General features: G+C 42.8%; 1 protein-coding gene across 1 annotated transcript in view; it reads left to right on the forward strand.

Moving 5' to 3' along the window:
- Positions 1-25,414, forward strand: part of SLC17A6 (solute carrier family 17 member 6) — a 50,810-nt gene that overhangs the window by 18,666 nt on the left and 6,730 nt on the right. Inside the window, exons 4-8 of the mRNA XM_081882891.1 lie at positions 15,584-15,698; positions 17,906-17,993; positions 18,765-18,851; positions 22,473-22,615; positions 23,151-23,300. Coding sequence (XP_081739017.1) covers positions 15,584-15,698; positions 17,906-17,993; positions 18,765-18,851; positions 22,473-22,615; positions 23,151-23,300 — 583 coding nt within the window. The remainder of the gene's footprint in view (positions 1-15,583; positions 15,699-17,905; positions 17,994-18,764; positions 18,852-22,472; positions 22,616-23,150; positions 23,301-25,414) is intronic.

The raw sequence follows: 25,414 nt of genomic DNA on the forward strand, positions 1-25,414 counted from the left end.
CAAGGCACACCGAACAGATAGCGTTTAATGTGGCCATCCTGGGAGGAGCGCCCATCATTTTGGGGATGAGCTGGCTGGCGCTACACGATCCGCTAGTGGGCTGGCATCAGAGGGTGGTCTCCTTTGGGTCAGCGCATTGCCTAGAACACTGCAAGGAGGGGAAGGTTGCGGGAGGAGACAGAGTCACCCTAGCGGGGATGGAAGTGATGGACAAAGGGAAGGTGCCCCCGCAATACGCAGATCTGAGCAACGTATTCAGCGAAAGGGAAGCAGACAAACTGCCACCGCATAGACCCTTTGACTGTCAAATCAACCTACTCCCAGGGGCCCAACTCCCAGTAGGCAAGCTGTACGCCATGTCAGACAGGGAGATGCAGGAGCTGAGGGAGTTCATTGACAAAAACTTGAAGCGAGGTTTCATCAGAGAGTCCCGAGCGGTGGGGGGCAGCCCAGTGTTCTTTGTGGACAAAAAGAACACAGACAAACCGAGACTGGTGTGTGACTTCAGGGCCCTCAATGCAGTGTCGGAGCCCCTGGCTTTCCCTATGCCCCGAATTGATGACATTTTGACCAGAGTAAGGAAGGGAAAGATTTTTACAAAACTGGACCTGCGGGGGGCGTACAATCTGATACGCATAAGGAAGGGAGATGAATGGAAGACCACCATGTTTACCCCGTTGGGAGCCTTTGAATACCTCGTTATGCCCTTCGGTCTACAAGGGGGCTCCGCGTGTTTTCAAGCTTTTATAAACCACGTTCTGGGACCTTTGCTCTACAAGAATTGTGTGGCCTTTTTAGACGACGTGTTGGTGTATTCGGAAAATGAGGAACAGCATGTGAGGGACGTTCGAGAAGTGTTGGGCAGGCTGCAAGCCAACCAGCTGTGGGTGAAACTGGAGAAGTGCCAGTTTCATACCAAGGAGGTGGAATTCCTGGGGTACCGCTTGTCAGACAAGGGATTGGCCATGGATCCAGGCAAGGTCCAAGCGGTACTGGAATGGAAGACACCGAAGACCAAGAAGGACGTGCAAAGATTCTTGGGATTTGGGAACTTTTATCGGAAGTTCATCAAGAACTTTGCCCACTTGACGGCGCCCATCACCGACTGTCTCAGCAGCAAGAAGAAATTTGTTTGGACGGCAGAGGCGGATCGAGCCTTTGAAGAACTGAAAAGGGCTTTCGCCTCGGAAGAACAACTTCTGCATGTGGATTTACGAAAACCCATGAGAGTGGAAACAGATGCATCCGACCGGGCGGTAGGGGCGGTCCTTCTTCAACCGGGGAGGAGTGCGTCGGAGTGGAGACCGTGTGCCTTCTTCTCGCGGAAGCTGAATAAGTCCGAGAGGAATTACACGGTGTATGACAGGGAACTACTTGCCATTCACGAAGCATTCCGGAGGTGGAGACATTTATTAATTGGGGCACAACACAAGGTGCAAGTGTGCACCGACCACAAAAATTTAGAGTATTGGAGAACAGCTCGAGTGCTCAACCAACGACAAGTGAGATGGGCACAGGAATTCTCCAAATTTAACTTTGAGATTTGTTATGTGCCAGGCCCAGAAAACGTCAGGGCGGACGCGCTCTCACGCAAACCAGAATATTGGGAAGGGGAGGGGGTGATCGAAGAGAGACATGTCATCCCGGAGGACCGCTGGGTGTGTGGGGCGGCGATGGTGGGGCAACGAGAACTGGTGGAGGAAACGGAAAATGATGAATATGCCCAGGATAAGCTCAGAGGTCTCAGGGGGGAGGGCGAGAGCCCCGGAGGTTTTGAGGAAAGAAATGGGGCATTGTATTACAAAGGGGCACTGTATATACCCGAAGGTGAATTGAGGGGGAGAGTACTCAAGCAGTTGCATGATAGCCCCACGGCGGGACATTTTGGGCAACACAAGACCATGTGGTTGGTTACCAGGGAATTTTGGTGGCCTAAGGTGAGGGAAGATGTAAGGGAGTATGTAAGAGGGTGTGACCAATGTCAGCGAGCCAAAGGGGAAAGAAGGGCGCCGGCAGGGTTATTAGAACCTTTACCCACACCAGAACGGCCTTGGGAAGCGATATCAATAGATTTTATGACGGATATGCCAAGGTCCAAGGGGAAAACAGCCATCATGGTAGTAGTAGACCTGTTAACTAAGATGTGCCACTTTGTAGCATGCTCACATGCAGTCACAGCGGAAGAAACGGCGAAGTTGTTTGTGGAACATATCTTTAGGTTGCACGGGGCTCCCTCGAGGGTGATCTCAGATCGAGGCAAACAATTTACTTCCAGGTTCTGGAGGAAGCTCATGAGCTTGTTACACGTGGAAGTCAATTTTTCAACTGCCCGGCACCCTGAAACCAACGGGCAGGCGGAAAGGGCAAATGGCATTCTTCAACAATATCTTAGGTGTTATGTCAATGACAGAGAGAACGATTGGGTCGAAAAGTTGGCGTTGGCAGAATTTGCCTACAATAATGCGGAGAATGTGTCCACAGGGATGAGTCCCTTTTTGGCTAATTACGGGTGTCACCCCAGGGCATTTCCAGGGGAAGGAGGGGAGAGATGGAGCGTCCCAGCGGCTGAACATTTTGTAGAAGAGATGGAAGCCATCCATCAGCAGCTCCAGCTCCACTTAGAAAGGGCTAAGGCACAATATAAGAAGCAGGCAGACAAGAACAGAAGGGAAGGTGAAACCATAAGGGTGGGGGATCAAGTGTGGTTGTCAACCCAAGGGTTGCCGTTCAAAGGGGGTTGTAAGAAACTGAGGCCCAGAAGATTGGGACCCTTTGAGGTGATTCAGCAGGTCAACCCGGTAGCTTTCAAACTCCGATTACCCAATCACATGAAATTGCACCCAGTGTTCCACAGGTCGTTACTGTCACCATACATGGGAGGAGGTGAAGGGGAGCACGTCAGGGGACCAGCCTTGGAAGAGAGGGAACGCCGCAACCATGTAGCGGAAATCCTCGATTCCAGGTGGAAGGGAAATCAGGTGGAGTATTTAGTGGCGTGGGAAGGGGAACCGGAGTCAGAAAACACCTGGGTAAGTGCGCAGGAAGTCAATGACGAGGTTTTAACAGAAACGTTCCATCAAAGGTTCCCGAGGAAACCTCAGCCGATAGCAAGGTTTAGGAGGGAGTATTTCGGCACCACCGATGAGGAAGAGGAAATGGAAGGGTTCGCGGAGTCGGAGTTGGAAGAGGGAGTGGACTCTGATGACGAAGAGTACCTAGAGAGTAGGAACAGCAACAAGTGGAAGGAAGTGTTCGCGACGTCGGAAGATGAGGGAGGTTCTTTCAAGGGTTTTACCTCCTCACCGCCAGTAGGAGAGGAGACGGGAGGGGGTGAAGGGGGCCCTGGAGGGGAGGTGGATGTCAGGGAGCTGACATCTAAAGCGCCGGAGGCGCAAAGGCTCACTGAGGGTGAGAGAGCAGTAGCAGCGGAAGAGGGAACCAGTAGAGGGCGAGCAAGAACTCCAAGGGAAAGTGAGTCGGAGGGATGGCTCAGAGACGCTTCAAGCGAAACCAGTGGGGAGGTCTCAGGACCTCCTATAGGGACACCCACACCTCGACGGAAACTGTCACGCCGAGAGGCCAGACGACGTGTTTCCGTTAAGGAGCTTTTATGTTGGAAACGTTTCCGAAAGCAGCCACTTTCGGATTCTACTAGTGATTGACGCAGCCATGCTGGAGGGGCTCCGTCACAGGCAGAGGTTTGAAAGCCTGATCAAACTCTGAGGGACTTGCATTTTACGCACAAGCAGCTCATCGTCCCATCACATCAGCGTACTCACAGAGGAAATAATTAGCTGGCGGTGGGACAGATGTATTGAAAAATATGTAAGTTCATCATATAAGGCTCAGGAAAGCCAAATTCATTTCTCATGCTGATTTTAGCCCACAGAAACTCCATAGTTATTGTAATAGGAACTTCGCCTTATTCTGGGTCTATTATTGTCTTTGACTCTGATAGCCATAACTTGACATTTTAAGGTATAAAAGCAGTGATGCAACTGGAAAATGTGCACATGAGGATTTAGATGTGCACATAAAGGAAGGGCATGTTGAATCAACTGGGTGTACACATAAGAAGAAGCAGACCAGATCATTTGCTGCTAAAAATAACCACCTTTTCATGGAGACTGATGCCATTCCTACAATAATAGTTGGGTGTACTGTTCATCAAGTGAATTGGAGCCATCATACTGGGACTCTCCAGCTTCTTCTCTATGTTCCCAGTGGTCATGGTGGAGAATACCAGAACACACAATGTGATGGCCCCAGTTCATCATGGTAAATGGCAGTAAAAGGCAACCATTCACCATGATGAAGCAACAACAACAACAACAACAATTTTATTTATATCCCGCCCTCCCCGGCCAGAGCCGGGCTCAGGGTGGCTAACATCAAAATATATAATACATTAAAACATAAAGTTCAGCAATCGACTGAAATACAGCTTAAAATTGGATTAAAATCAAAATAAGATCAGATGGCTACCCACAAATTATAACTATAGGAATTGGGAACCTTAAGTACTCACCAAGCTCATTTGTATGAGCCAGTGAGAAGAGTTAGAGAGGCCACTTATATGCAGGGTCTTGTAAGAGGAGGGGGGGTCAGACTGGGCCCCAACCAAAGGCTCCGTCTTGCAGGCCCTGCGGAAAGATGTCAAGTCCCACAGGGCCCTGGTCTCTTGTGGGAGAGTGTTCCACCAGACATGGGGTATACCAGGAGAGGCTGTCCAGTAAGTACAAGGGTCCTAGGTCGTAGAGGGCTTTAAAGGTTAGAACCAGCACCTTAAACGTGACCTGTACTCCACTGGGAGCCAGTGCAGTTGGTGTAGCACCGGATGGATGTGGTCCCACATCTTCTTGGAAAACATAATACGTATTCTGCCTCTTTTTCTCTCACTGGGGAAACACAAGTAAATTGACAAAAATAAATAAATAAATCTCTGTCCATGACACACCATAAAAGTCTTCAAGATAGATCACTGCTTTTTCTAGATGTGGTAACTTGAAACTGTGTACTCTGTGTATTGAAACAGCCAAAAGAAAAATACAGTAACACACATTTAAGTATCCCTACACCCACTTAATCTCAAACAGGAAGAGCTTGCACTGGTTCTGAAACGTGTCCAGAAGAATAGTTCTCTGGTTAATCTCCAGGAAAATAAAGTTCCATAAATGTTGATCAAATGTATTAGATGTTCAGACTTGAGGCTCAGGTAACATTATTCACAGGACCCTCTTGTTTGATTCCACAGATTGTAGTGGGCCATAAACAAATCTTCGTGCTATCTAGTTCTGCTGGATTATTTACTGCAAGGTGTCTGACAAAGCAACTGCATTAAACAAAGTGGTTGTCTGGAGATAAAACACAAACAGATTAACCAGATTCTCTATGGGAAGTGAGATTCTGTAATTCAGAGTGATCATGGTCACACAGTAAACAAGTGCCCTTGAGCTATTCTCCTTGAGCTTAGATTTGTGACAGCAGAATTCAAGAGAATTTAATTTATTTTTCCAGTCTAGCAGGTGATAATGAGTCCAATTAAAACTTGACTCCCAGTTAAAATAGAATAGTCACATGTGTGTAATTGGAAGACAAGAATGCTTCACCACCATGGAACAATTAAAAGTATGGGTGGTAGGACTGTTACTACTATGCTTCTGCTGTTACTATCTTGAGCATCGTTCTTTTGATTCTTACAGTGCTGATTTGTTGTATTCCAAGACACACAAAAAGGACCATGTATATTCAAACTGTGCTGTACATTCCGAGTGGAATGCTACTCAGGGGATTCTCCCATTGGCTGAAAGCAGATGGATTACCTTTTTTTTCTGTGCCCCCTCCCACTGTGCTTCTGGAAATCTGCTTTGGGAACCTCAGAGGCAGCATGAGAGTGGCACAGAGGTTGCATACACACACAAAAAAATTAAAAATGCATTACATCCAAATTAAAAAACATAGAAATATCAGCAAACATACTGGTATGGTAGTTAAAATGGTAGACTAGAACTGAGGAGAATCAGGTCCATATTAGTCTTTGCTGTCATGAAAATCACTGAGTGACACTGGCCAATCACTATCGATACCACCATAAACTTCCTTTATATAATGGTTGTGAGAATAACATGCGTTGAGGAGCAATGCTATGCCACCTTCACTCCTTTGAAAAAAGGTGGGATAAAGTTTAAATACAAAGAGCCAGATTATTAAAATATCAGCATCTATAATAAAACATATACTTGTTGTTAACCAAACAATTTCTGTAACATCTCATTGTGTTTTAAACTAGTCCACATACTAGGTGCAGCTTGCTTTTGTCATTCTAGTGTAGTAGTTAACAGATTCTTTTATAGTGAAGTCACTAAACTGACTTCAGCTTCTTTCTCTGTTGTTTGGAATCTTTGCTTGAAGCCTGGTTCTTCCCTGCTTTCCACTGGCTCCCTTGGACCCCTCTTGGGTTGTTGTTTTTAAGCAGCAGTGGCAAAATAACACTGGCACTGACAAGAACATCACTGTTGTTTCTGAAACTCCTCCCCCACCTCCTGCCTCCTACCTGTCTCTACAAACTGCAACAGTTTGTATGCTGTGCATCAGCCTAAGTCTGTTTAATGGGGAAGCCTTTCCCCTAGCAATACGATGGTATCTATAATGATTTTGCCCTGAGGGGATTTCTTCTACTTCACACCTTTCTTATGATAAAGTAATGGATCCCGTAAAGCTTTTGCAGCTGACTGGGTATATGAACATATTTTGATGTGTGTTGATAGAATGTGAAATGCAGGAAGGTTTTTCTTTTTAAATGGGTGAAGGAGGCATGAATTACTACATACATGTCTGTGTGCTAGGAGAACGAGAACGAAAGCTAGAGTTTTGTGAATTAATTGTCCACTGTTAGATATTAACCTAGAAAAATAATGGCATTCTAATTAGTTCCACCAAACACTTTCAGCAATGCAAGCATTAGAGACATCCCATAAGATCCTGTGATTTCATGTACTCATTGTGAAATTAACACCTCATTAAAAAGAGATGTTGTCAGGCATACTCACCTTTACAGAACTGTAATAATGATGCTTTCCCTGCCCATAATTCTCTTTGCCTGCAAGAAGGAAACTCATGGCTATGTTCTGACACAAGGTTTGAGTGTAGGTCACCCATAGATAAGTCTAGTAAGAACCTGCTTATACTAGACTGTGCCTCTGAAAATCTGCTCTGCAGGAATGGGGACTGTCCAAGACCTTCTAAGACAGAGTGGGAACAGTCAGTGGTGACACTGGGGGGAAATGGGGGTGGGCACAGTAGAGGTAAAGTATATTTCTAGGTGGCTTTGTTGTGTTCCACATGCTCAGATCTCTGAAAGAAAAATAGCACTATATATTATTGACAAGGAGCCCAGCAATGGAGGGGGCAAGCTCCGTGTGTGTGTGTGTGTGTGTGTGTGTGTGTGTGTAAGAGTTTGCCCCTCCTGCCCCCACCCATGGGAACAGGGAACTCCAAGGGGAATATACAAAAGTTGCCTCCCTCCCTTCATCCAGGGGAAGTCTCCACTGGATTGCTACCCATTTCATGAAAAGTCACTCATGAGCCAACCCCATATGCATGAAAATTAATTGTGCAGCTTACAGCTCTGCCATGAGGTTTTAATAATCCAATCCTATGTGGTGGTGCTGAGGGCTTCCATCATGGACCAGGCATGTAGAGAGAGAGAGGAGAGAAGTTTAAACTTTCCCTTACCAGCAGCAATCACAACCAAAAAAGAAGTTTACAATCACACATTGGAGGATAATATGTGATTCTAGACTTACTCTTGACCTAATTTATGTCAAGTTATTACTCTGTTGCTGCATGGTTCCTGCAGATGTCTTTAGGGGACCAGAACAGCCCTGCTTCATCAAGCATCCTCTTCTCACAATGGTTTGCTATGCCTATGGGAAGCAGGAGCTAAGTGCAACAGCACTTCCTCCACTTGTCATTGTTAGCAGCTGCGGTTTAGAGGCACATTATCTCTGATAGGGGAGATGGGAGATAGCCTTATCTTCTATGAGTTTGTCTAATTCACTTTTAAAGCTATCAAAATTGGTGGCCATCAAGACATCTTGTGGATGCAAATTTGTAGGATCATAGAATTATGGAGGGGAAGGGACTCTGACAGCCATCTAGTCCAACCCTCTGCGTTGCAGAATTCCTGCCCAAATTCCATAATTTATGTGCTGTGTGAAGAAGGCAAAGGGGAATAAAAACCAGCTTATGCAGCACCTGGCTAGCCTGTGCTTGCCTGGGGTGTAGTGTGCCAGCTTGACATCTTGTTGAAGTCAGTACTTCACATATTTGACTTGGGAGACGATCCCAGACACCAGCATGGGCTTCTTTGTTTTCCACGCAGATCAGCCGGTGCTGCAGAAGCCTCATTGAAAGGTTCTGATCTCCCACCACCCTGCCGTGCCTTTTTACATCGGTTTCCCCACAGAGGGGGCTAATGAAACATTGAGTGATCTCTCCCTCTGCCATATGGCTCGAGGGTCTTCCATTTTTCTGTCATAGGTGATGAAGCCGTGTTCACAACTTAATGATGCACTGAGGGATTTGGGGAGGGGATGGCTGGGGGATTTGCTTGACAAAAAAAAGTGGGTCTCAGATGTGTGGCAAAAATTAATAATGCATCCAAGCTTTTATTAGATTAGAGGTGGTGGCAGAGAATCAGTTTATCCATATTAATCCTTCATGAAAGGCTTAAAATAGGATTTAGTTAGAGAAACACACACAGATGCCTCCACCCCCTTGTCATGTAGAAAGGAGTATATATTTTTAAATGAATAGAAATAGCCTGTCTCATCACTGGTTTAATGTGACAAGGAAAACTGTGAATCCAATGGATCTGTCAGCCTTCAGTGCAGTATACTGCATTCTTTTTTAATTTTAAATGTTGTTTATTCAAGAATTCTAATGCGAATCCACTATTTTTTATTTTAAAATATTCTCATAAAACAGGCAGTAAAAGAGACAGGGTCAGCTGTTAAAACTAAATCATAAAAGCATTGCTTGTCTCAACTGATTTGAGAGCAAAAAAATATCTTTATCAGCTGGTGAAAAACAGAAAGCAAAGGGGAGCAACTGTACTTCATGGGGCAAGGTAGACACAGTCTGGATCAGATCACCTGAGTGGAGCTCTGCTCTGCTCACAATGATGGGGGAGGTGTCCAATCATCTTCATCAACTTTCTCCATATCCCTTTTCTTGTCCTTCAGAAGATCTGCTCTGAGAGTTGCAGGACCTATGAAACAGTGTGAGAGATGGTGCTGGAATGGGTAGGGAGAAGGGGCGGGGATTGGCAGGCATAGTTCCCCATTCCTCCAATCAGGTGGAGTTCCTATTGAATCAAAGGTCCTTCTGATCATGGAAGGACCATGCCTATGAGTCCTGTTCTGACTGTCAAGTCTTGGCACAAACATGACATTTAGCTAGGTTTAAACGTGGCAGCCTAGAGGTTTGGAAGGGACTCCTGACACCAAGGGCCATTTGATAGGAGCAGTGTTACTGCAAATGATTTATATAGCATCCTGACACTGCATGGTGCTTTATAGGGCAAAATTAGTAGTAACAGGAACCTTAGTTTCTTTAAAACATTCTCATATCTCCTTTCTAGAAAACATTTTCAAAGAAGCTCACTAGTGTAAAAGCCAAGAACAAAACAATTTCTAACCAAGAACAGAAGCGGATTTACAGGAGTGTAACTTGTTCAGTTGCACTTGGGTGCGGAGCCTTGGGGGCACTAGAATGAAAGGTGAGAGGTGGGGGTGCACAATTTTGGTGTTGCACGATATACAATATCTTTATTGTCATTGTCCCATGCAGAACAATGAAATTGAAAAACTACATAAAACATTCAAAACCCCCTAAAAACTCTGAAACCCCATTTTAAAACACACTAGAGACCCCTTATGCTGCGTTTAGAACCAGAATTGCATTTGCCAAGAAACTGTTTCTCAGACGGCTAGTCCTGGCCTTTATAACCCTATACCTTCTTCCAGAAGGCAGAAGCTGAAAGATCATTTCACAGGGCACTGCTGAAATTTGAGACCCCAAGGTTTGCCACTGTCAAGACAAATTTGGATGGGAAGTAAACAGTCTAAAACAGGGGTCAGCAACCTTTTTTAGCAGTGGGCTGGTGCACCGTCCCACAGACCATGTGGTGGGCCGGACTATATTTTGATAAAAGATATGAACAAATTCCTATGCCCCACAAATAACCCAGAGATGCATTTTAAATAAAAGCATACATTCTACTCATCTAAAAACACGCTGATTCCCGGACTGTCCGCAGGCTGGATTTAGAAGGCGATTGGGCCGGATCCGGCCCCTGGGCCTTAATTTGCCTACCCCTGGTCTAAAAAGTCCTTTAAAGCATCAGAAATGATAAAAATGACAAAACATTATCAAAATCAATAGTAGTGTAGCACTCTTAGCATTTAGCATTTCACAGTCATTTTTCAGCTGGATCATGTTCGCCTGTTACAGATTGAAATGTAAAGCTGTGAACTGGGACTGTGTCGTAATTCTACAGGGAGTTGATAGCTGAGCAGGAAATTGAAACTGGGGTTCTAATCCTAAACAGACCTTCCTGAGAGGAAGCTCCATTGCAAAGCTGGATTTACTTCTCAGTAAATATGCATACCATGGTGCTGCAGGGGCCCCAGACACAAATCACACTATGCCTGCTCATGGGATCTGGAGAGAACAAGCAAGTGAGGAACAGGAGACAGGCACTATGTGGTTAAGAGGGGGAGGCTTCTATAGGAATCCCCAAAAGTAATGCTTCCAGTGGACTTCTAAGCTTATCGCCCCAAACAGCTTCAACAGCAGTTACTCCCACCCACAAATTAAAGGCTTAAGGACCTCAGGGATGTTTGGATTGGGACCATAGCACAGGCAAAAGGGCTAAAGCATTTATAGCTCCCCACCAGGGCCTTGACCTAGATTGGCTCACATCCTGCTGGCTATTTCTGCAAAGAGAAATCCTGGGCAAATGACATGATTAATGTCAAGCGTAGTTTGGCCCTCTGTAGACAAAGTGTAGGGTACATAGCTGTCAACGTTTTCCCCTTTTTAAGGGAAATTCCCTTATTCCGAATAGGATTCCTCGCAAGAAAAGGGAAAAGTTGACAGCTATGGTAGGGTACAAGCATTTCTGGAAGAAGGATGGATGTAAAACAAAGGAACTGGGACAGCACAAAGGCTTTTCTGACAATAAAAGCAATCCTTTTCCCCTAAAATATGTTAAATGTTTGCTAGGACTGTTTCAGTGTATTACTATATATTCTCTCATAATGGAAGGAGGAGTGAACGTGGTGTAGGGAGTTGAAAGTAACATTTATATTTATGGTAACTGACAGTCCAGTTAAAAATGTGATTTACTTTGGGTAAGGAAATACTTTCCTGAAAGTAGAATTTAGTGAAGCAATTGCTCCATCTGCTGACAGATAACCACACAATGTGCTTTAATGTCCTTAAATGATTCTTTTTTGGATATTGCAGACATACTTCTGGTTTCCCCCTCCCATCACCTGCATTAAGACTCATGCTTTTCTGGGATTAAACCCCACTGTAGGACTGTAGGACTTCTGAGATAGGACTGTGCTGCTAGACTCATATTAAAGCAAGTGCTACTGTTTAATGGTGTCTGAATGGTGAAAAGGGTAGCAAGCCATGAAATGACTGTGGTATAAATGTTGCAGTACAGAATGGAACCCAAATAACCAGAGTGACTCTGGAAAGTGGAGCTATTTTTGATAGGGAAAAATAAAAGCACTTGCTTAAACTGCCTTTGCTGGCAGGCTGTATCTGTTGGGTTTGAATTTGTTTTAACTTTACAATTGCCCTAGCTTGTATATGTTGCTGCTTTATACACAGTGTACGTTGCTGTTTCATTGCTGTCCTGGAATTTCAGTGTTATTACTGCACATACCCTAGTGCTTTTAAGTAAAGGTATTATAAGATATTTTATATCAATAAATTAAGGGCAATGTTGCATTTAAGGCATTTGTTAAAAAGTCCCTGTGATAATATAAAGTTTGCAAATTTAGACACCTCAGTTCCAGATATTCTAGCAATTTAAGGAGATGTATCAATGCAAATGTTATACAATACAGATGGGAGCAGTGAGTGCCAGTGAATATGAAAAGGTCACCTAGAAGGCTTAGCCTTGTTACAGCAGAGGTCAAACCTAGCATTTGTTGTTCAGCTTTCTTTTATCCTTATTCTTCAGACATTAGCTTTCTTCTTATTTTGATGTCAGCTTTAGAAATACCATTGTGAGATTTTGGATGAAATTCCTTGTACGTTGCAGTACAAGGTTGCATATTTAGAAATATAGGCTGTGCCATTAAAGGGACAGAAAATAATAGAAAATGAAACACATAGAAAATGAAACATTTTCTTTTCAGTAAAGAAAATGACTCCTGAAACAGAAAAAGCACAAAGATAGGCGAGGAAAATAGTGAGGCTCAAGTAGGAGCATTCAGGCCAGATATGCTAGCCTAAGAAATCCAAAGGAAAACAGATATGTTTGAATAATGATTATCCAAATTTCTGAAATCAGAGATAATCAGAACTTTGGATAAACAAAACCAGCTGTTTACTTGTGCAGCACTAAATCCCTGAAGGTCTAGTCTTATGAGCTGCTGGGTTTTTGCAGTACAGTATTTGTAAAATCAGGCAGCAAGTCAGGTAGATCCTAATGGTATTTCATGCTAGGAGTGTGCACATGTCCCAAGATTTGCCTTGTATCTGTACATGTGCATTAAAAAAAAATCTGATCTGTTTCTAGCCATTTAGTGTTCTTTCTGTGTTGATCTGTGTTTCAGGTCCTTAGCCACTTGGTATAAACCAAAGCCCTGTGTTTCCCATTCACCATAATGGAGAATGTAAACATAGCTACAACCTTCCCCCCTTTTGGCCAAAGTGGATGGAATTTACAGGCACAGGAAAACCCTACTGTAGTAAATTAAGTATGCCAAATTGCCAACAAATAGGTCGAGGGGCTTTTTGTGGGGGAAATAAAAGGGATCCACTTTCTTCTGTAATCCTTTATGGTAGGGGCAGGTATTTTGTTTCTTACCATACAAGAATTAGCAGGTGGCTGAGTGGGGTATTGTCTTGTGTGTATATTTGTTTTTTTAAAAAAACTTTGTAGCTTCACACTGGCCTTTTCATTTTGGTTGTCACAGAGTTAGGCTGCCTGAGGAGTTCTGAAGGGCTGTGGTTTTGTTGTTGCTGCTGCTGTTAAAGCAGAGCTACACTGAATTAATTTTAACCCTCTGCTGCTATGTTTTAACAACAAAGGCCATCACCCACCCCCAGCTCTTCATTGCTCTGCAGGCAACATTTTGGACAACCTCATTTTTTGCAAAGCCCATGGACAGAGATATATCTATCTCTCTATCTATCTGTATGGTACAGAAGGAACAGAAACAGCATAGCAACACAAAGTTATGTAGGGTCCCTAATCTGACTCTGGGATGGGTTATTGACATCACATGCGAGGGGTGAAAAGGCCCCGAATCATTCCAATTCACTATGTAATTTGGTCCTCACCAGGTATAGAGCAAGATACATTTATTCATATAAAATATAACAACTCTAGCAATGAAAGAATATGTGAAACCTATGGTAAAATGATCAAAAGGGAGACTACAGAAGTACAATAGAAAGACAATGAAGTATGATAGAAAAGTGACTCCCAAAAAGAAACATGGCATATAGATGACAGTTTCTTTTTTTTTTTTAAATCAAACGAGGAAATATACCCTTATTGTATATATTTAACTACTTGGCTTCATTGTGATCTTGGTACTTTCATATGAAAGGGCAGCTTTTTGTGTAAGTTAAATGCACTGGAGTGAACGGATTAAAATAAAATACTAGGAAATGAGCCACTCATACGTTTAATAGAGTTCATCATCTAGGAAATACAAACTGTATGTTAAAGTAAACACTGAATTCGAACCAGTATAGTTAATCTAGGGAGGGAGGAAATACAGGAAACTGGTGAAGAAAAGCTGTCAAACATAGGTATATGTACTCGGTCACACACTCAGGCTTTTTCCTTCTCAAGAGAGAGAGAGAGATTGTTTATACAGAAAGAGGTTTGGTGGGATGTATTAATAATAAGAGAGTGAAGTGGAGACCTATCCTATCTCAGTGGAGCATCCTCTGTGGACCAAGTGACCTTTTCCTGCACAGCTGCCTTAAGTCATTTTTCTGTCTTTTCAAACAAAATCAATCCTGTTTCCAGTTCCAGAATTTCTCTCTCTTTTTATAAACAGATGCATAGAAAGCATGTACTGGAAGTGTGCTCTATGCTTTGCAATATGGCCCTATTTCCTGCTTTGTTTGTAATGAATTAAAGACAACCCACATTTTCCTGGCTGTTTTGTTGATGATCACCATGCAACTCCCATTTCCTGTTCAAGGCAACACACTTTCCTTATTTCATTTATCCTTAACAGCAGCTAGGAGAAGTAGATGACCTGTTCAAGGTAATGCAGTAAGTTCTTGGTTCTTAGTAGGAAATTGGTTTTGGACATACGTCATTGTAGTTCAAAATCAACACTGTTCATGGAGCTCCCTGTATGGTCAGTGTTGACATTAGTTTTCTCTACCCATTCCTTTAAGTGTGCGTTCACACATGCATTCTTTACTACTCAATGAATACAACATCAAGTGATTACTTGCATTCATATCCAACATCAAAGAACAAGCAGCACTTTTATAGTGCTTAACATAAATTAAACACATTTTAGTTGGGACAGTTTTCATATTCACCTACTGACCTTCCTCAAGTGATAAGTAATTGATGGTGTATTTTGAATGATTTTATGCAAAGTCCAGTACTAGCATTGTGATTGAAAGTGACCATCTTTTGTTTAGTTGATGGCTTTGTAATGCCATAATGGTTGGTTGACATTCCATTAATGGGAGCGAATAGTCAGGAGACATTTTCCTGAATAGGCAATCTACCGGTACCTGCCAAGGTTGAAGTCAAACGAGTGTTCTGCAGTGTGTTTCAGAAAAGAATAAAGTTTTGCTCTTTGAAATTGGAGAGAGATGTGAACTGGCTGAAGGCAGTTGGTTGCAGAGAATCTCTCTCGGAGAATCTGCATCCCTGTTTTTAGGAGCCTGCTTGCTTTGATTAGCCTGCGCTTGTATATTTTGTTTAAAAGGTGTTGCAAAGCACCATACAACACCAGTGCACTCTCATGCAAAGGACACCAAGCCTTGTAACACTGAACCCGAAACTTCTTCCCACTCTGGGAAATGTGGATTGATTGTGAAAAAGTACTGGGGAAATATTTCCCCAAAGAGATGGATCCTGCATGTGGAGTGCATTTAAAATAACCCTTTATGAAATCACAATATTCCTCTACTAAAATAGATATTTTGGCATGCATGGAATGAATAACACAGATATCTAAGTCAGCACATATGTTTCACAGAAAGCTTAAATATAAAAAGATAGATCAGTGTGCTTGAATTCTTGGCATAGGTTTAAACAGCACCATTCCATTGCCTTCCTCTTCTCTTACAGGGTTTTTGGTGCAGCTATCCTATTGACGTCCACTCTCAATATGCTAATACCGTCCGCAGCTCGAGTGCACTATGGATGTGTTATCTTTGTCAGAATCTTGCAAGGTCTTGTAGAGGTATGGATAAGAAATACAAACTCTTTAATGTGTGCTTCTCTATCACCATGGCCAACTCGAATAGGAGAAAGATTGATCCTCATGATGTAACCTTGACATGACATATTTCTTTGCTCCAGCATGAATGACCTGCAGGGGCTCCTGGAGGAGTAGGCACAATGGCTGCATGTGAATGCTTTGAAGGAAATTCATTCTGAAACTATGAAAGAGCTGAGCAGAAGAGAAGATAATGTCAGGATAGAGCAGAGAAGAAATGTAAGCTAGGCATGAGGAAAGTGGGGAGAAAGAAACAGCCCACAGGATTAGATGTTACAAACATCTCGAGTTACAAACACTTCAGGTTACAGACGCTTCAGGTTACAGACTCCGCTAACCCAGAAATAGTACCTCGGGTTAAAAACTTTGCTTCAGGATGAGAACAGAAATCGCACAGCAGCGGCACGGCAGCAGCAGCAGCAGGAGGCCCCATTAGCTAAAGTGGTATCTCAGGTTAAGAACAGTTTCAGGTTAAGAACGGACCTCCGGAACGAATTAAGTTCGTAACCAGAGGTACCACTGTATAGGCAGGTGACACAAGCACCTTGGTGTTGGATCCAGTGAGACAGAGCACGAGCTGAAGTACCATGGATAGCTCCAAGTGAGCAACTCCCTCCAACAGAGATTCTCCTCCTCTTTGGAAATTAATGGTGTTACAAGGCCAGAGGAAAAACCTGATCACCACCACTTACCGACTGTTGTGTTATTACACCTCACTTGCAATCTCTCCTAAAACCTCATCTTTGCCTACCCCCTGATTTTTTATTTTTAAAAACCCTTCAACAGTGTCTCTAACACTGTGCCCCCAATATTTTTTCTTGAAGGGCAGCTCCCAAAGAAAGCAGAGGTTGATAGTACATTAAGCCTTTCTAAGCCTCTGCCCCCAGGTCACTTCACTCAGGCTCCACCCCCTTGTGGAAAGCTTAGATTCTTAAAAGACACGGATCTTCCTGTGTTCCTTGACCTCCTGCCTGGTGTGCTCCCTGGGCCACTGAGATACTATGGGAAGCATTAGGAACCTCTGGCTCAAAGGACAGTGCCAATAAGGCTGTGGCTCTATAGGCCCAGGTTTTGTGGGCTGTCAGTCATCTGCTGGCCCAGTTGTCTCTTGAACTCCAGCAGCAGGCTCAGAGCCCTGAATCTGGTCCAGCTCCTTAGCTGGTACCTCTGTATCCTTTAGGTTTGCATCCAAATTGCTGCTTGCCTTCTCCTTGCTGAGTTCCACAAGTGCAACACTGAGTTTATGGAGGAGGCAGCTGGCATGCAATGCCAGCCCCTAGAATGGTTGAAAGAAGGCTGGCAGGTGGGACTGCCTGGGGGCAGACGGAAGCTGACAGGGCAGTGCCCCATTAGCTTCAATGGACCTTCTTCACCATCCGCAGCATGTGTTTTAAATGACTAACAGTTGGATCTGAATGCATTAGCTTATCAGCCAATTCACCCCTGAGTCTGATCAGACATATGACTAATTAAAAGCAGGTAAAATGAAAAAGAAAAAGAAAAAGAAATGGGACACTGGTGGTGCTGAGGGATAAACCACAGAGCCTAGGACTTGCTGATCAGAAGGTTGGCGATTTGAATCCCCGCAACAGGGTGAGCTCCCATTGCTCGGTCCCTGCTCCTGCCAACCTAGCAGTTCGAAAGCACACCAAAGTGCAAGTAGATAAATAGGTACCGCTCCAGTGGGAAGGTAAACGGCGTTTCCGTGCACTGCTCTGGTTCACCAGAAGTGGATTAGTCATGCTGGCCACATTACCTGGAAGCTGTACTCCGGCTCCCTCGGTCAATAAAGCGAGATGAGCGCCACAACCCCAGAGTCGGCCATGACTGGACCTGACAGTCAGAGGTCCCTTTACCTTAAAATGAAAAATGCCACCAAAACATACACAGCCATAGGGTGCTATGGTGTTTAATTTCTGCCCCACTAAAATAAATGAATGAATCAAACTTAGAAAACATCGGAACAGGCACAATATATGTAGCTGTTTCACTGAAAATGAGTATCGCATTTCCAGTATTACATGTCACAGATAGTCATAGATTTGCCAGCTCCTCAGTGACCTATGAATGTTCACAACTCAGATTTGCTCCATGTAACTGATTACTCCTGGTACTACTCAAATTATATTATGCTGAAGCAGGTATCATAAACTAGGTCATCTACTCCACAGGGCGTCACTTATCCAGCTTGCCATGGGATATGGAGCAAATGGGCACCTCCTTTAGAGAGAAGTAGACTAGCAACTACTTCTTTCTGTGGTAAGTAGCACCTTATTTTCTCAAATGTGTTCCCCCTCTCCTTTCTCCAGCATTCTCTGAAATAAACTGATATTTCTCTCCCCCCCCCCCCATTCATCAACAAGGTTCACGCCTATTGACTGCCATTGGGTTTTCTTCCACCTAAGAGTTTGGAATAGCAAGCTCACACCTCTCAGTCTGTGAACAAAAATTGGGAATTTAAGAATGTAACTCCGAGTGTTGCAGCTCTGATTCACACAAGTACAATTGGATTTCTTTGTCAACCTGAATGAAATACTGAGATGGTGAAACAATCATTTGGAATTCCTCGGTATTCACATAACAAATGACAGGTGCACCGGAAAGGAGTATTCTTAAGGCATTTAAATTGGCATTGAATCAAGCATCTGATTCGAGGCTAATGTGTTTAGGTGACCATTTTATCATATCTGATATATGACAAATGGATAAAAAAATAAGACTCAAAAATAATCGTGGAAGTTGACTGTTTCATTATTTTAGTATTGTGGGATGAACTAACCATGTGATGATGTTGGCCAAATAAAAACGGTAATGTTGTCCATTTGGTCTACTTCACTTGATCATTTTGTCCAGAAAACATCAATGGAAGCTTTTCTTCAGAAGCCTGCAAAAACAAAGATGTCTTTCTACTTTGAACTGGTAGAAACTGAACATTTGACAGACAGAAACATGGCTTCTTATGAATATTCATTTCTGACCTGTCCCCTCAGTAAGCATTTCCATTTTGTTAATTGCTGCCTTCTTTTCCAGGTTCTTATGCAGGTGCAGTAATTGCAATGCCACTGGCTGGGATTTTAGTGCAATATACTGGATGGTCTTCTGTGTTCTATGTGTATGGTATGATATTCCCTGTTCACGTTTCTATGCTTTCTATGCTTTCTATGCCACTTTACAATATGCTACTTAAAACCCAACAAAACATGATAATTAAAAGATATAGATGCTAATATTCAACAGAATAATAAAACAACTTTGAAAGAGCAGATATATCAAAACTGCCACCCAAAGGGAAGATATTCTGGAATGTGCTAGTGCAGAGATAGGGAACCTGTGACTCCAGAACTTCCTGGACTGCAACTCCCGTCAACCCTAAACTGTCCACAGGTCTTTCATTGCTGATCTCAGTGATTGTTGGGCATGAGAGAGATGCTTCCTAAGGTCGTCTGGTTATGTAATGCTGTAAAGCAGGGATGCCCAAACTTTTTTCAAAGGGGGTCAGATTTGATGAAGTGAAAATGCATGAGGGCTGACCAAAGTTGTTGAGCTTTCTTTAGGATTGCAGTTGTTAGGATTTTACCCCAGGACATATACTGCCACAGGGGCTGGATTAAATTGACCAGCGGGCCGGATTAGGCCCTTGAAATGGACTTTGGACATGCCTGCTGTAAAGGTTCAAATCAACATCTTAAAACTGTTCCTGATGTGTCATTTATTCAGGATTGCTATTATATGTTCCCAGTTTTCTCCATCAAAGTTAAGGTGGGCAGCCACTGTCTCAACTACCTGTATCTTTGGAATGCTCTACAGTATATACTATGCAAGCATTATAGTTACAAGAAGGAGATTGTAAAATCCCATCTCTTCAGTTGGTGGTAGCCAATTAAATTCTTCTCAACATAGACTCATTGACATTAATAAGCCAAATTATTCTGAATATGGCTATTACTGGTCCATGGTCATTGAATCAGGCAGATTTGGTAAAATATACCTTTAGTTACTGAAGCCATTCAGTATCATACCCAGATGTTGGATTTAGTTCCTTAATGAAGTAGAAACACCATCACAGTATATATCTAGCCAAAATTTTGGTGGAGATATGGTTTATGTGAAATGCTTGAGCCCTCTGAAAAAACTCAGTATGCCATTATCCTTTGACACACAAAGCATTCTGAATTTGGGGGAGAATGAAAGCCATTATTTCTGTGGATATGTAAGAACAGAAAGCTTTAGGACCACAGACTATGGAATTTCATTCAGAATATAGTTCCTTCCTCCATCTATAATCTTGGTCTGCATGCAGCTATGTTGAAAAAAAGTGGGGGGGTGGGAATGCTCTGAGAGGATTTAAAGGGAATAGAATTCAAAATGTTATTTTGAGCAGAGCAAAAATAGGTCACATGAAGATGCTTTATAATTCCCAAAGCAGCAGAAATCTTCAAGCTGCCAAATTAGGCCTTAAATGAGAACTGTGACTCAGTCACATTGCACTTACCTCAGTGCAAAAGTGGAGAAACTGAATTAAAGTCCATGAACTAGATTGTCAGCTAAAAGAAAGCTATATTGAATTGATTTAATTACAGTGGGCAGTGTAGAAAGGTCTCAGTTAGTGACTGCGTGGAATACGGAAAAGGTCCTTTTTGGAATGTCCTTTTTATTGTCTCTGCAAAGCAGGTTTTCAACAGATTAGCTACACAATTTCAGTATTATTTCTCCTGGCATTTTCACTACTCCACCCCCATATCTTTAACAGTTGCATACAGGTATAAATGAATTAGACACCACTTCCCACAGTTGAATTTTTGCCTGCTGTGCGGCTCTTAGGGTGGAAATGAGGCTGGGGCAGAAGGTGTGGAATTGCTCCTTAGAAATATGTGTGAAATTGGTTTGTGCCTTGGAATTATTTGAAATGGCACAAAGCTGTGCAGATTTGCACAAGACAGTCACACCTACAAGGCTGAAAACATAAGATCCTAAGAAGCGTAGTGCAAGATCAGGCCCAAGGTCTACATGCATTCTATTTATTTAAAAGCATTTATAAGCCATTTATCAGGGGGTGGCGCTGTGGTCTAAACCACCAAGCCTCTTGGGATTGCTGATCAGAAGGTTGGTGGTTCGAATCCCCATGATGGGGTGAGCTCCTGTTGCTTGGCCCCAGCTCCTGCCAACCTAGTAGTTCGAAAGCACACCAAAAAGTGCAAGTAGATAAATAGGTACTGCTCTGGCAGGAAGGTAAACAGCATTTCTGTGTGCTGCTCGTGTTCCATTGTGCCAGAAGCAGCTTAGTCATGCTGGCCACATGACCCGGAAAAACTGTCTGTGGACAAATGCCGGCTCCCTCGGCCTGTAAGTCGAGATGAGCACCGCAACCTCAAAGTCGTCTGCGACTGGACTTAACTGTCAGGGGTCCTTTACCTTTACCTTTATAAGCTATTTAATATTTTAAAAAATATTAAAGTGATGTACAATACAGAAAACAAACAATGTCATTTAAACAGAAATGCAGAAGGCAATATAAAAGCATATACAAACAAATAAAACAAGAATTCAGACACATAAAACAGGCTCCAATCTTATGGATCAGGGAAAGGCTGGCCAGAAAGATAAGTCTTTACAAGACATCTGAAGCAGATGATGGTTTCTGCTTCACACATGAGAAGGTATGAGAGACACCTCTAGAAATAAGGTGCAGAAGCAGGACATGAGGGAAATAGCTCTTCTCTTGCTGTAGCAGTTGTTATTCAGAGGCAGGCTGATATTCTACAAGACGGCTTTATTGGTTTGGTGAAAATCTGCAGAGTAGCTTTAAAATGACGGGCTTCCAAAAATGTTTACAAACTTAACAACTGAGTTGCCTTGCTTCAATATCCAAAGAAAATGGTCGCTCTGTAGATGGGTTTTGGAGACAGCAGTCAATATGCTTCATAGCTCTATTTTAATTCTTTTTTAAAACATTAAAAAGGTTTTTTTTAAAAAAATGTACACTTCAGTTAATAATAGGGGGAAAATGTAGGCTATTCACACTGCACTAATTAACACTGCTCATTTTGCATACCACCTATTCAGTGGCACAGAATAAACCCCCAACATGTTGTCTGGGAGTTGTCACTGGATGAAGATGCCAAGTGCACCTGTTTGAATCTTGCTCTGAGGAGAAATTAGCACAAAACTGTGTGATTGTGTCAGACAGAGTGCCACAACTCTGCAGAGATGGGGTGAATATTTTTAGTATAGTAAAACTCTTTAAGGTTACAATGAAGGGAAGGCTTCTTTTATAGCCAAATTGAACGAGGACAGCAAAATGTTCCAGTGTCTTTCAGAACATCCATTTCTATAGAATCTACCATGGCCTAGATACTCTCATCTCCCCATTCACAGCCCAGCTGCCTGTAGGGATGGGATGGAGGGCCTCTAGGCAGGCCTTTTCAGACTATCAGAGTCAGGCAGAAGCAAACCAGTTTATGCAACGATGCTCTCACATGATCCAAGCAGGATTGTGATTCTGCTGGGCCCTGCATGCTCCTGTGGACAATTATAGAAACATCTTTTGTGACTCTTCCAAGAGAACCTAATTATGTTGTCAATCTTATTAAGGAGCCAGAACTCAAATATATATATATATATGTATATAGCTAAATATACTGCCAAATCGCAGGCAGGTACATTTTTGCTGCTTGGGTGATATTGTTCATAATGCTATTATTTACATTCATTCCCCCCCCCCCTTTGTATGTTATGCAGGTAGTTTTGGCATGGTCTGGTACATGTTTTGGCTTTTGGTCTCATATGAGAGCCCTGCAAAGCATCCCACAATTACAGATGAAGAGCGCAGATACATAGAAGAGAGTATTGGAGAGAGTGCCAATCTTTTAGGAGCAATGGAAGTAAGGGCTCTGCTATCATGTATGTTTCTACCCTGACATTCAGAGATAATGTGCTTCTAGCTTAGGCTGGCGTTGAATTTTAAAGGAATGTTGTAGCCAACACACACAGATGCAGCTCTGGAGTGATGCCCATTTTCTTAGTCCATTTTCACGCTGAAAGGGGTGAAATTAAACATGGTATTTGGGAATCCCACACTGCTCAGTGAGAGAGAGGAATGCCAGCGCAGTAATATCAAATAATAAAACTCTGCAATCCAGAATGTTATTTTATTATCACAACAAGTGAAATAAAAAAGAACAAGGATTTTTGAACATATTTGAGATATGGATTTTAAGCATTTATGCATGACTTTGTGTTCCTGCTGCGAATCTCTGCTAATCTTCCAAATATGTATGGACTTCCTGCTTGTTTTTACATGAACAAGTACTGTGTAGCAATACAAATGTGCATGTGTGCATAGTCAGACCAGTTAGCAGACTCAAAATGTGAGATTACATCCATGAAAAGCAATGATACCCCCTGCTTTCCCCCCAGAAATTCAAGACTCCATGGCGAAAATTTTTTACTTCTATGCCTGTCTATGCAATCATTGTTGCAAACTTCTGTAGAAGCTGGACTTTTTACCTACTGCTCATTAGTCAGCCTGCTTACTTTGAAGAGGTGTTTGGATTTGAAATAAGCAAGGTATGGTATTATTATTATTGATTGATTGTATAACTTCATACAGGGGTATTTCCAGCTCCCAGCTGCCTGGTGAAGGTGGAAGTTGATTGTGAATTAACAGGGAGACACTTTCTTACCCAGCATCAATGGAGTCTATGGAACACCTTTCAAAGTGGTACCAGAATGAATGGAGATCATAGAGCCTAAATGCTACTTCGCAGAACAAAAATGTTCCTTATCCCCACCCCCAAAGATAGCCGCTCGTAACTCTAAATATGGGTTTTCCTAATTTAGCTTAAAATATAGGATTCTCAGTGCTGCCTATGTGTGTGCCCCGAAGACCAGAAATGGCTAGAAATGCCTTAAGATGATTTGTTGAGCAAAACGCCATGTTCTTTAATTGTTCAAAGCAACGAGAAAATAACTCCAATTTCACCTTCACATACTGTATTGGCTTAAATATAAGCCTCACTTTTCCTGCAAATTCCAACTGTGAAAGGTTAAAGTGCAACTTATATTCATGACCTTACGGTATGCAGCCAGGAGCGCAGGGCAAACAGTGCCAGGAGCGTGGCAAAGCGGTGCCTGCCCTGCACATAGTCCCTGTCCTCTCCCCCAAGACTGAGAAGGGAGAGAGCGATAACGGGAAAAGGCTATCGGCAATGCAGCATGGCTCTCTCTCCCCCCCCCCCCCAGTATGCAGCCAGGAGCAGTGAGGAATGGAGCGGCTTATATTGAGGTATTTTTTTTCCTTTTTTTTCTTTGCCCCCTCCAATTTTAAAGGTGCAGCTCATATTCAGGTGCGGCTTATATTCAGGCCAATATGGTATGCACCTACCATGAATAAACTCAAGTGAAGATAGCAGCACAATATGTATATCACATTCATTATAGGAAGGATTAAATGCTTAGAATCTGTTAAAGAGGAAAATGCTCAAAGTATGACCTCTAGAAAGCCCTTATCAAAACAATTGCTATTTCTGGGAAGGGGGGGGTATTTTTTCTAATGTTCTAGAATCACAAGTTCAGTAACATGTCCTACCTTATGTTGCTTTCAGTCTGATGCAACAGTATTTCTTTATGCTCTTTATATTTGGTTTATTTTGTTCATCAATAGACAAAAAATAGGAGATAAATAAAAATAGTTGCTGTTGCTGTAGCATAGCACAGTTTGAGTTCTAGTGCATTCCACATCTAGAAGAAATATGAGCACAGAGCCTTCAGTATCTGCCTGTCTATATGCTATAATCACATCTTCCTTCTGGTAAGGGTGATCAGTTTCTCATCTTCCATTGACATCTTCTCTGGTGATGGAAAGAAAACTGCATGGAAGAGGTGGATATCAACAATAAAAATAATATCGCATTGAGATATCTATTTTGCTTTCCAGAGATGGAATTCTAGCATTCCAACAACTCTGTCAACAGACTGTCTCGTACTTGTATTAATTCAGCATTTTAAGCGTCTGGATATCATCCTGTTAGTGACACAGGAAATGTCCATGAATGCTGACAAATCCAATTTAAACCCAAGAACAGAGCCACATTCTCTCAACATCAGACACATTGTTTCAGCACTCAGAAAGGGCTGCTTTTCCATTCACACCTGTGGTACAGATGGATGGACCAGCTGCATCTCAACTTGGAATGGACCCAAATATTTACCCTCCTCCTGAGAATTCTTCGGAAAGCTTGGGCTTTCCCCAAGAGTTCTCTGAAAACTCACAAAGACTTGGCCCAATCCGAATGTCTGTATCTGGGATTCCTGATGTTCTAGCCTTCCTGCAGCTGGTTTTACTTCTCCCTCTTTTGCAAACTCACATTGTAAAATGGGGAAGGGGTAAACTAGCTGCAGAGAGCTCCCCCCCTCCATTTGCCTTCATCCAAGCCTCCTTTTCAGGAAACCCAACACCACCATTTCACAGTGTTCCGTCTTTTCTCGTGGCAGTATCTCAGATATTGAACTCTGGCTGAATTCAGCCGGTAGCAGTTTGGTTAGGCATGATTGCAGAAATCAGCACAAACTCAGATTTATGCTGTAATCACTACATGTTGGAATGTTTATGTTAACTGATCTTCAGGTGCTCATGAAAGGACTAAGATCTTAAGTTAAGTATACCGTTCTGGTGGTAGCAA

Source organism: Podarcis melisellensis (assembly GCF_964234715.1).
Source record: "Podarcis melisellensis genome assembly, chromosome: 1".
NCBI classification, from domain to species: Eukaryota; Metazoa; Chordata; class Lepidosauria; order Squamata; family Lacertidae; genus Podarcis; species Podarcis melisellensis.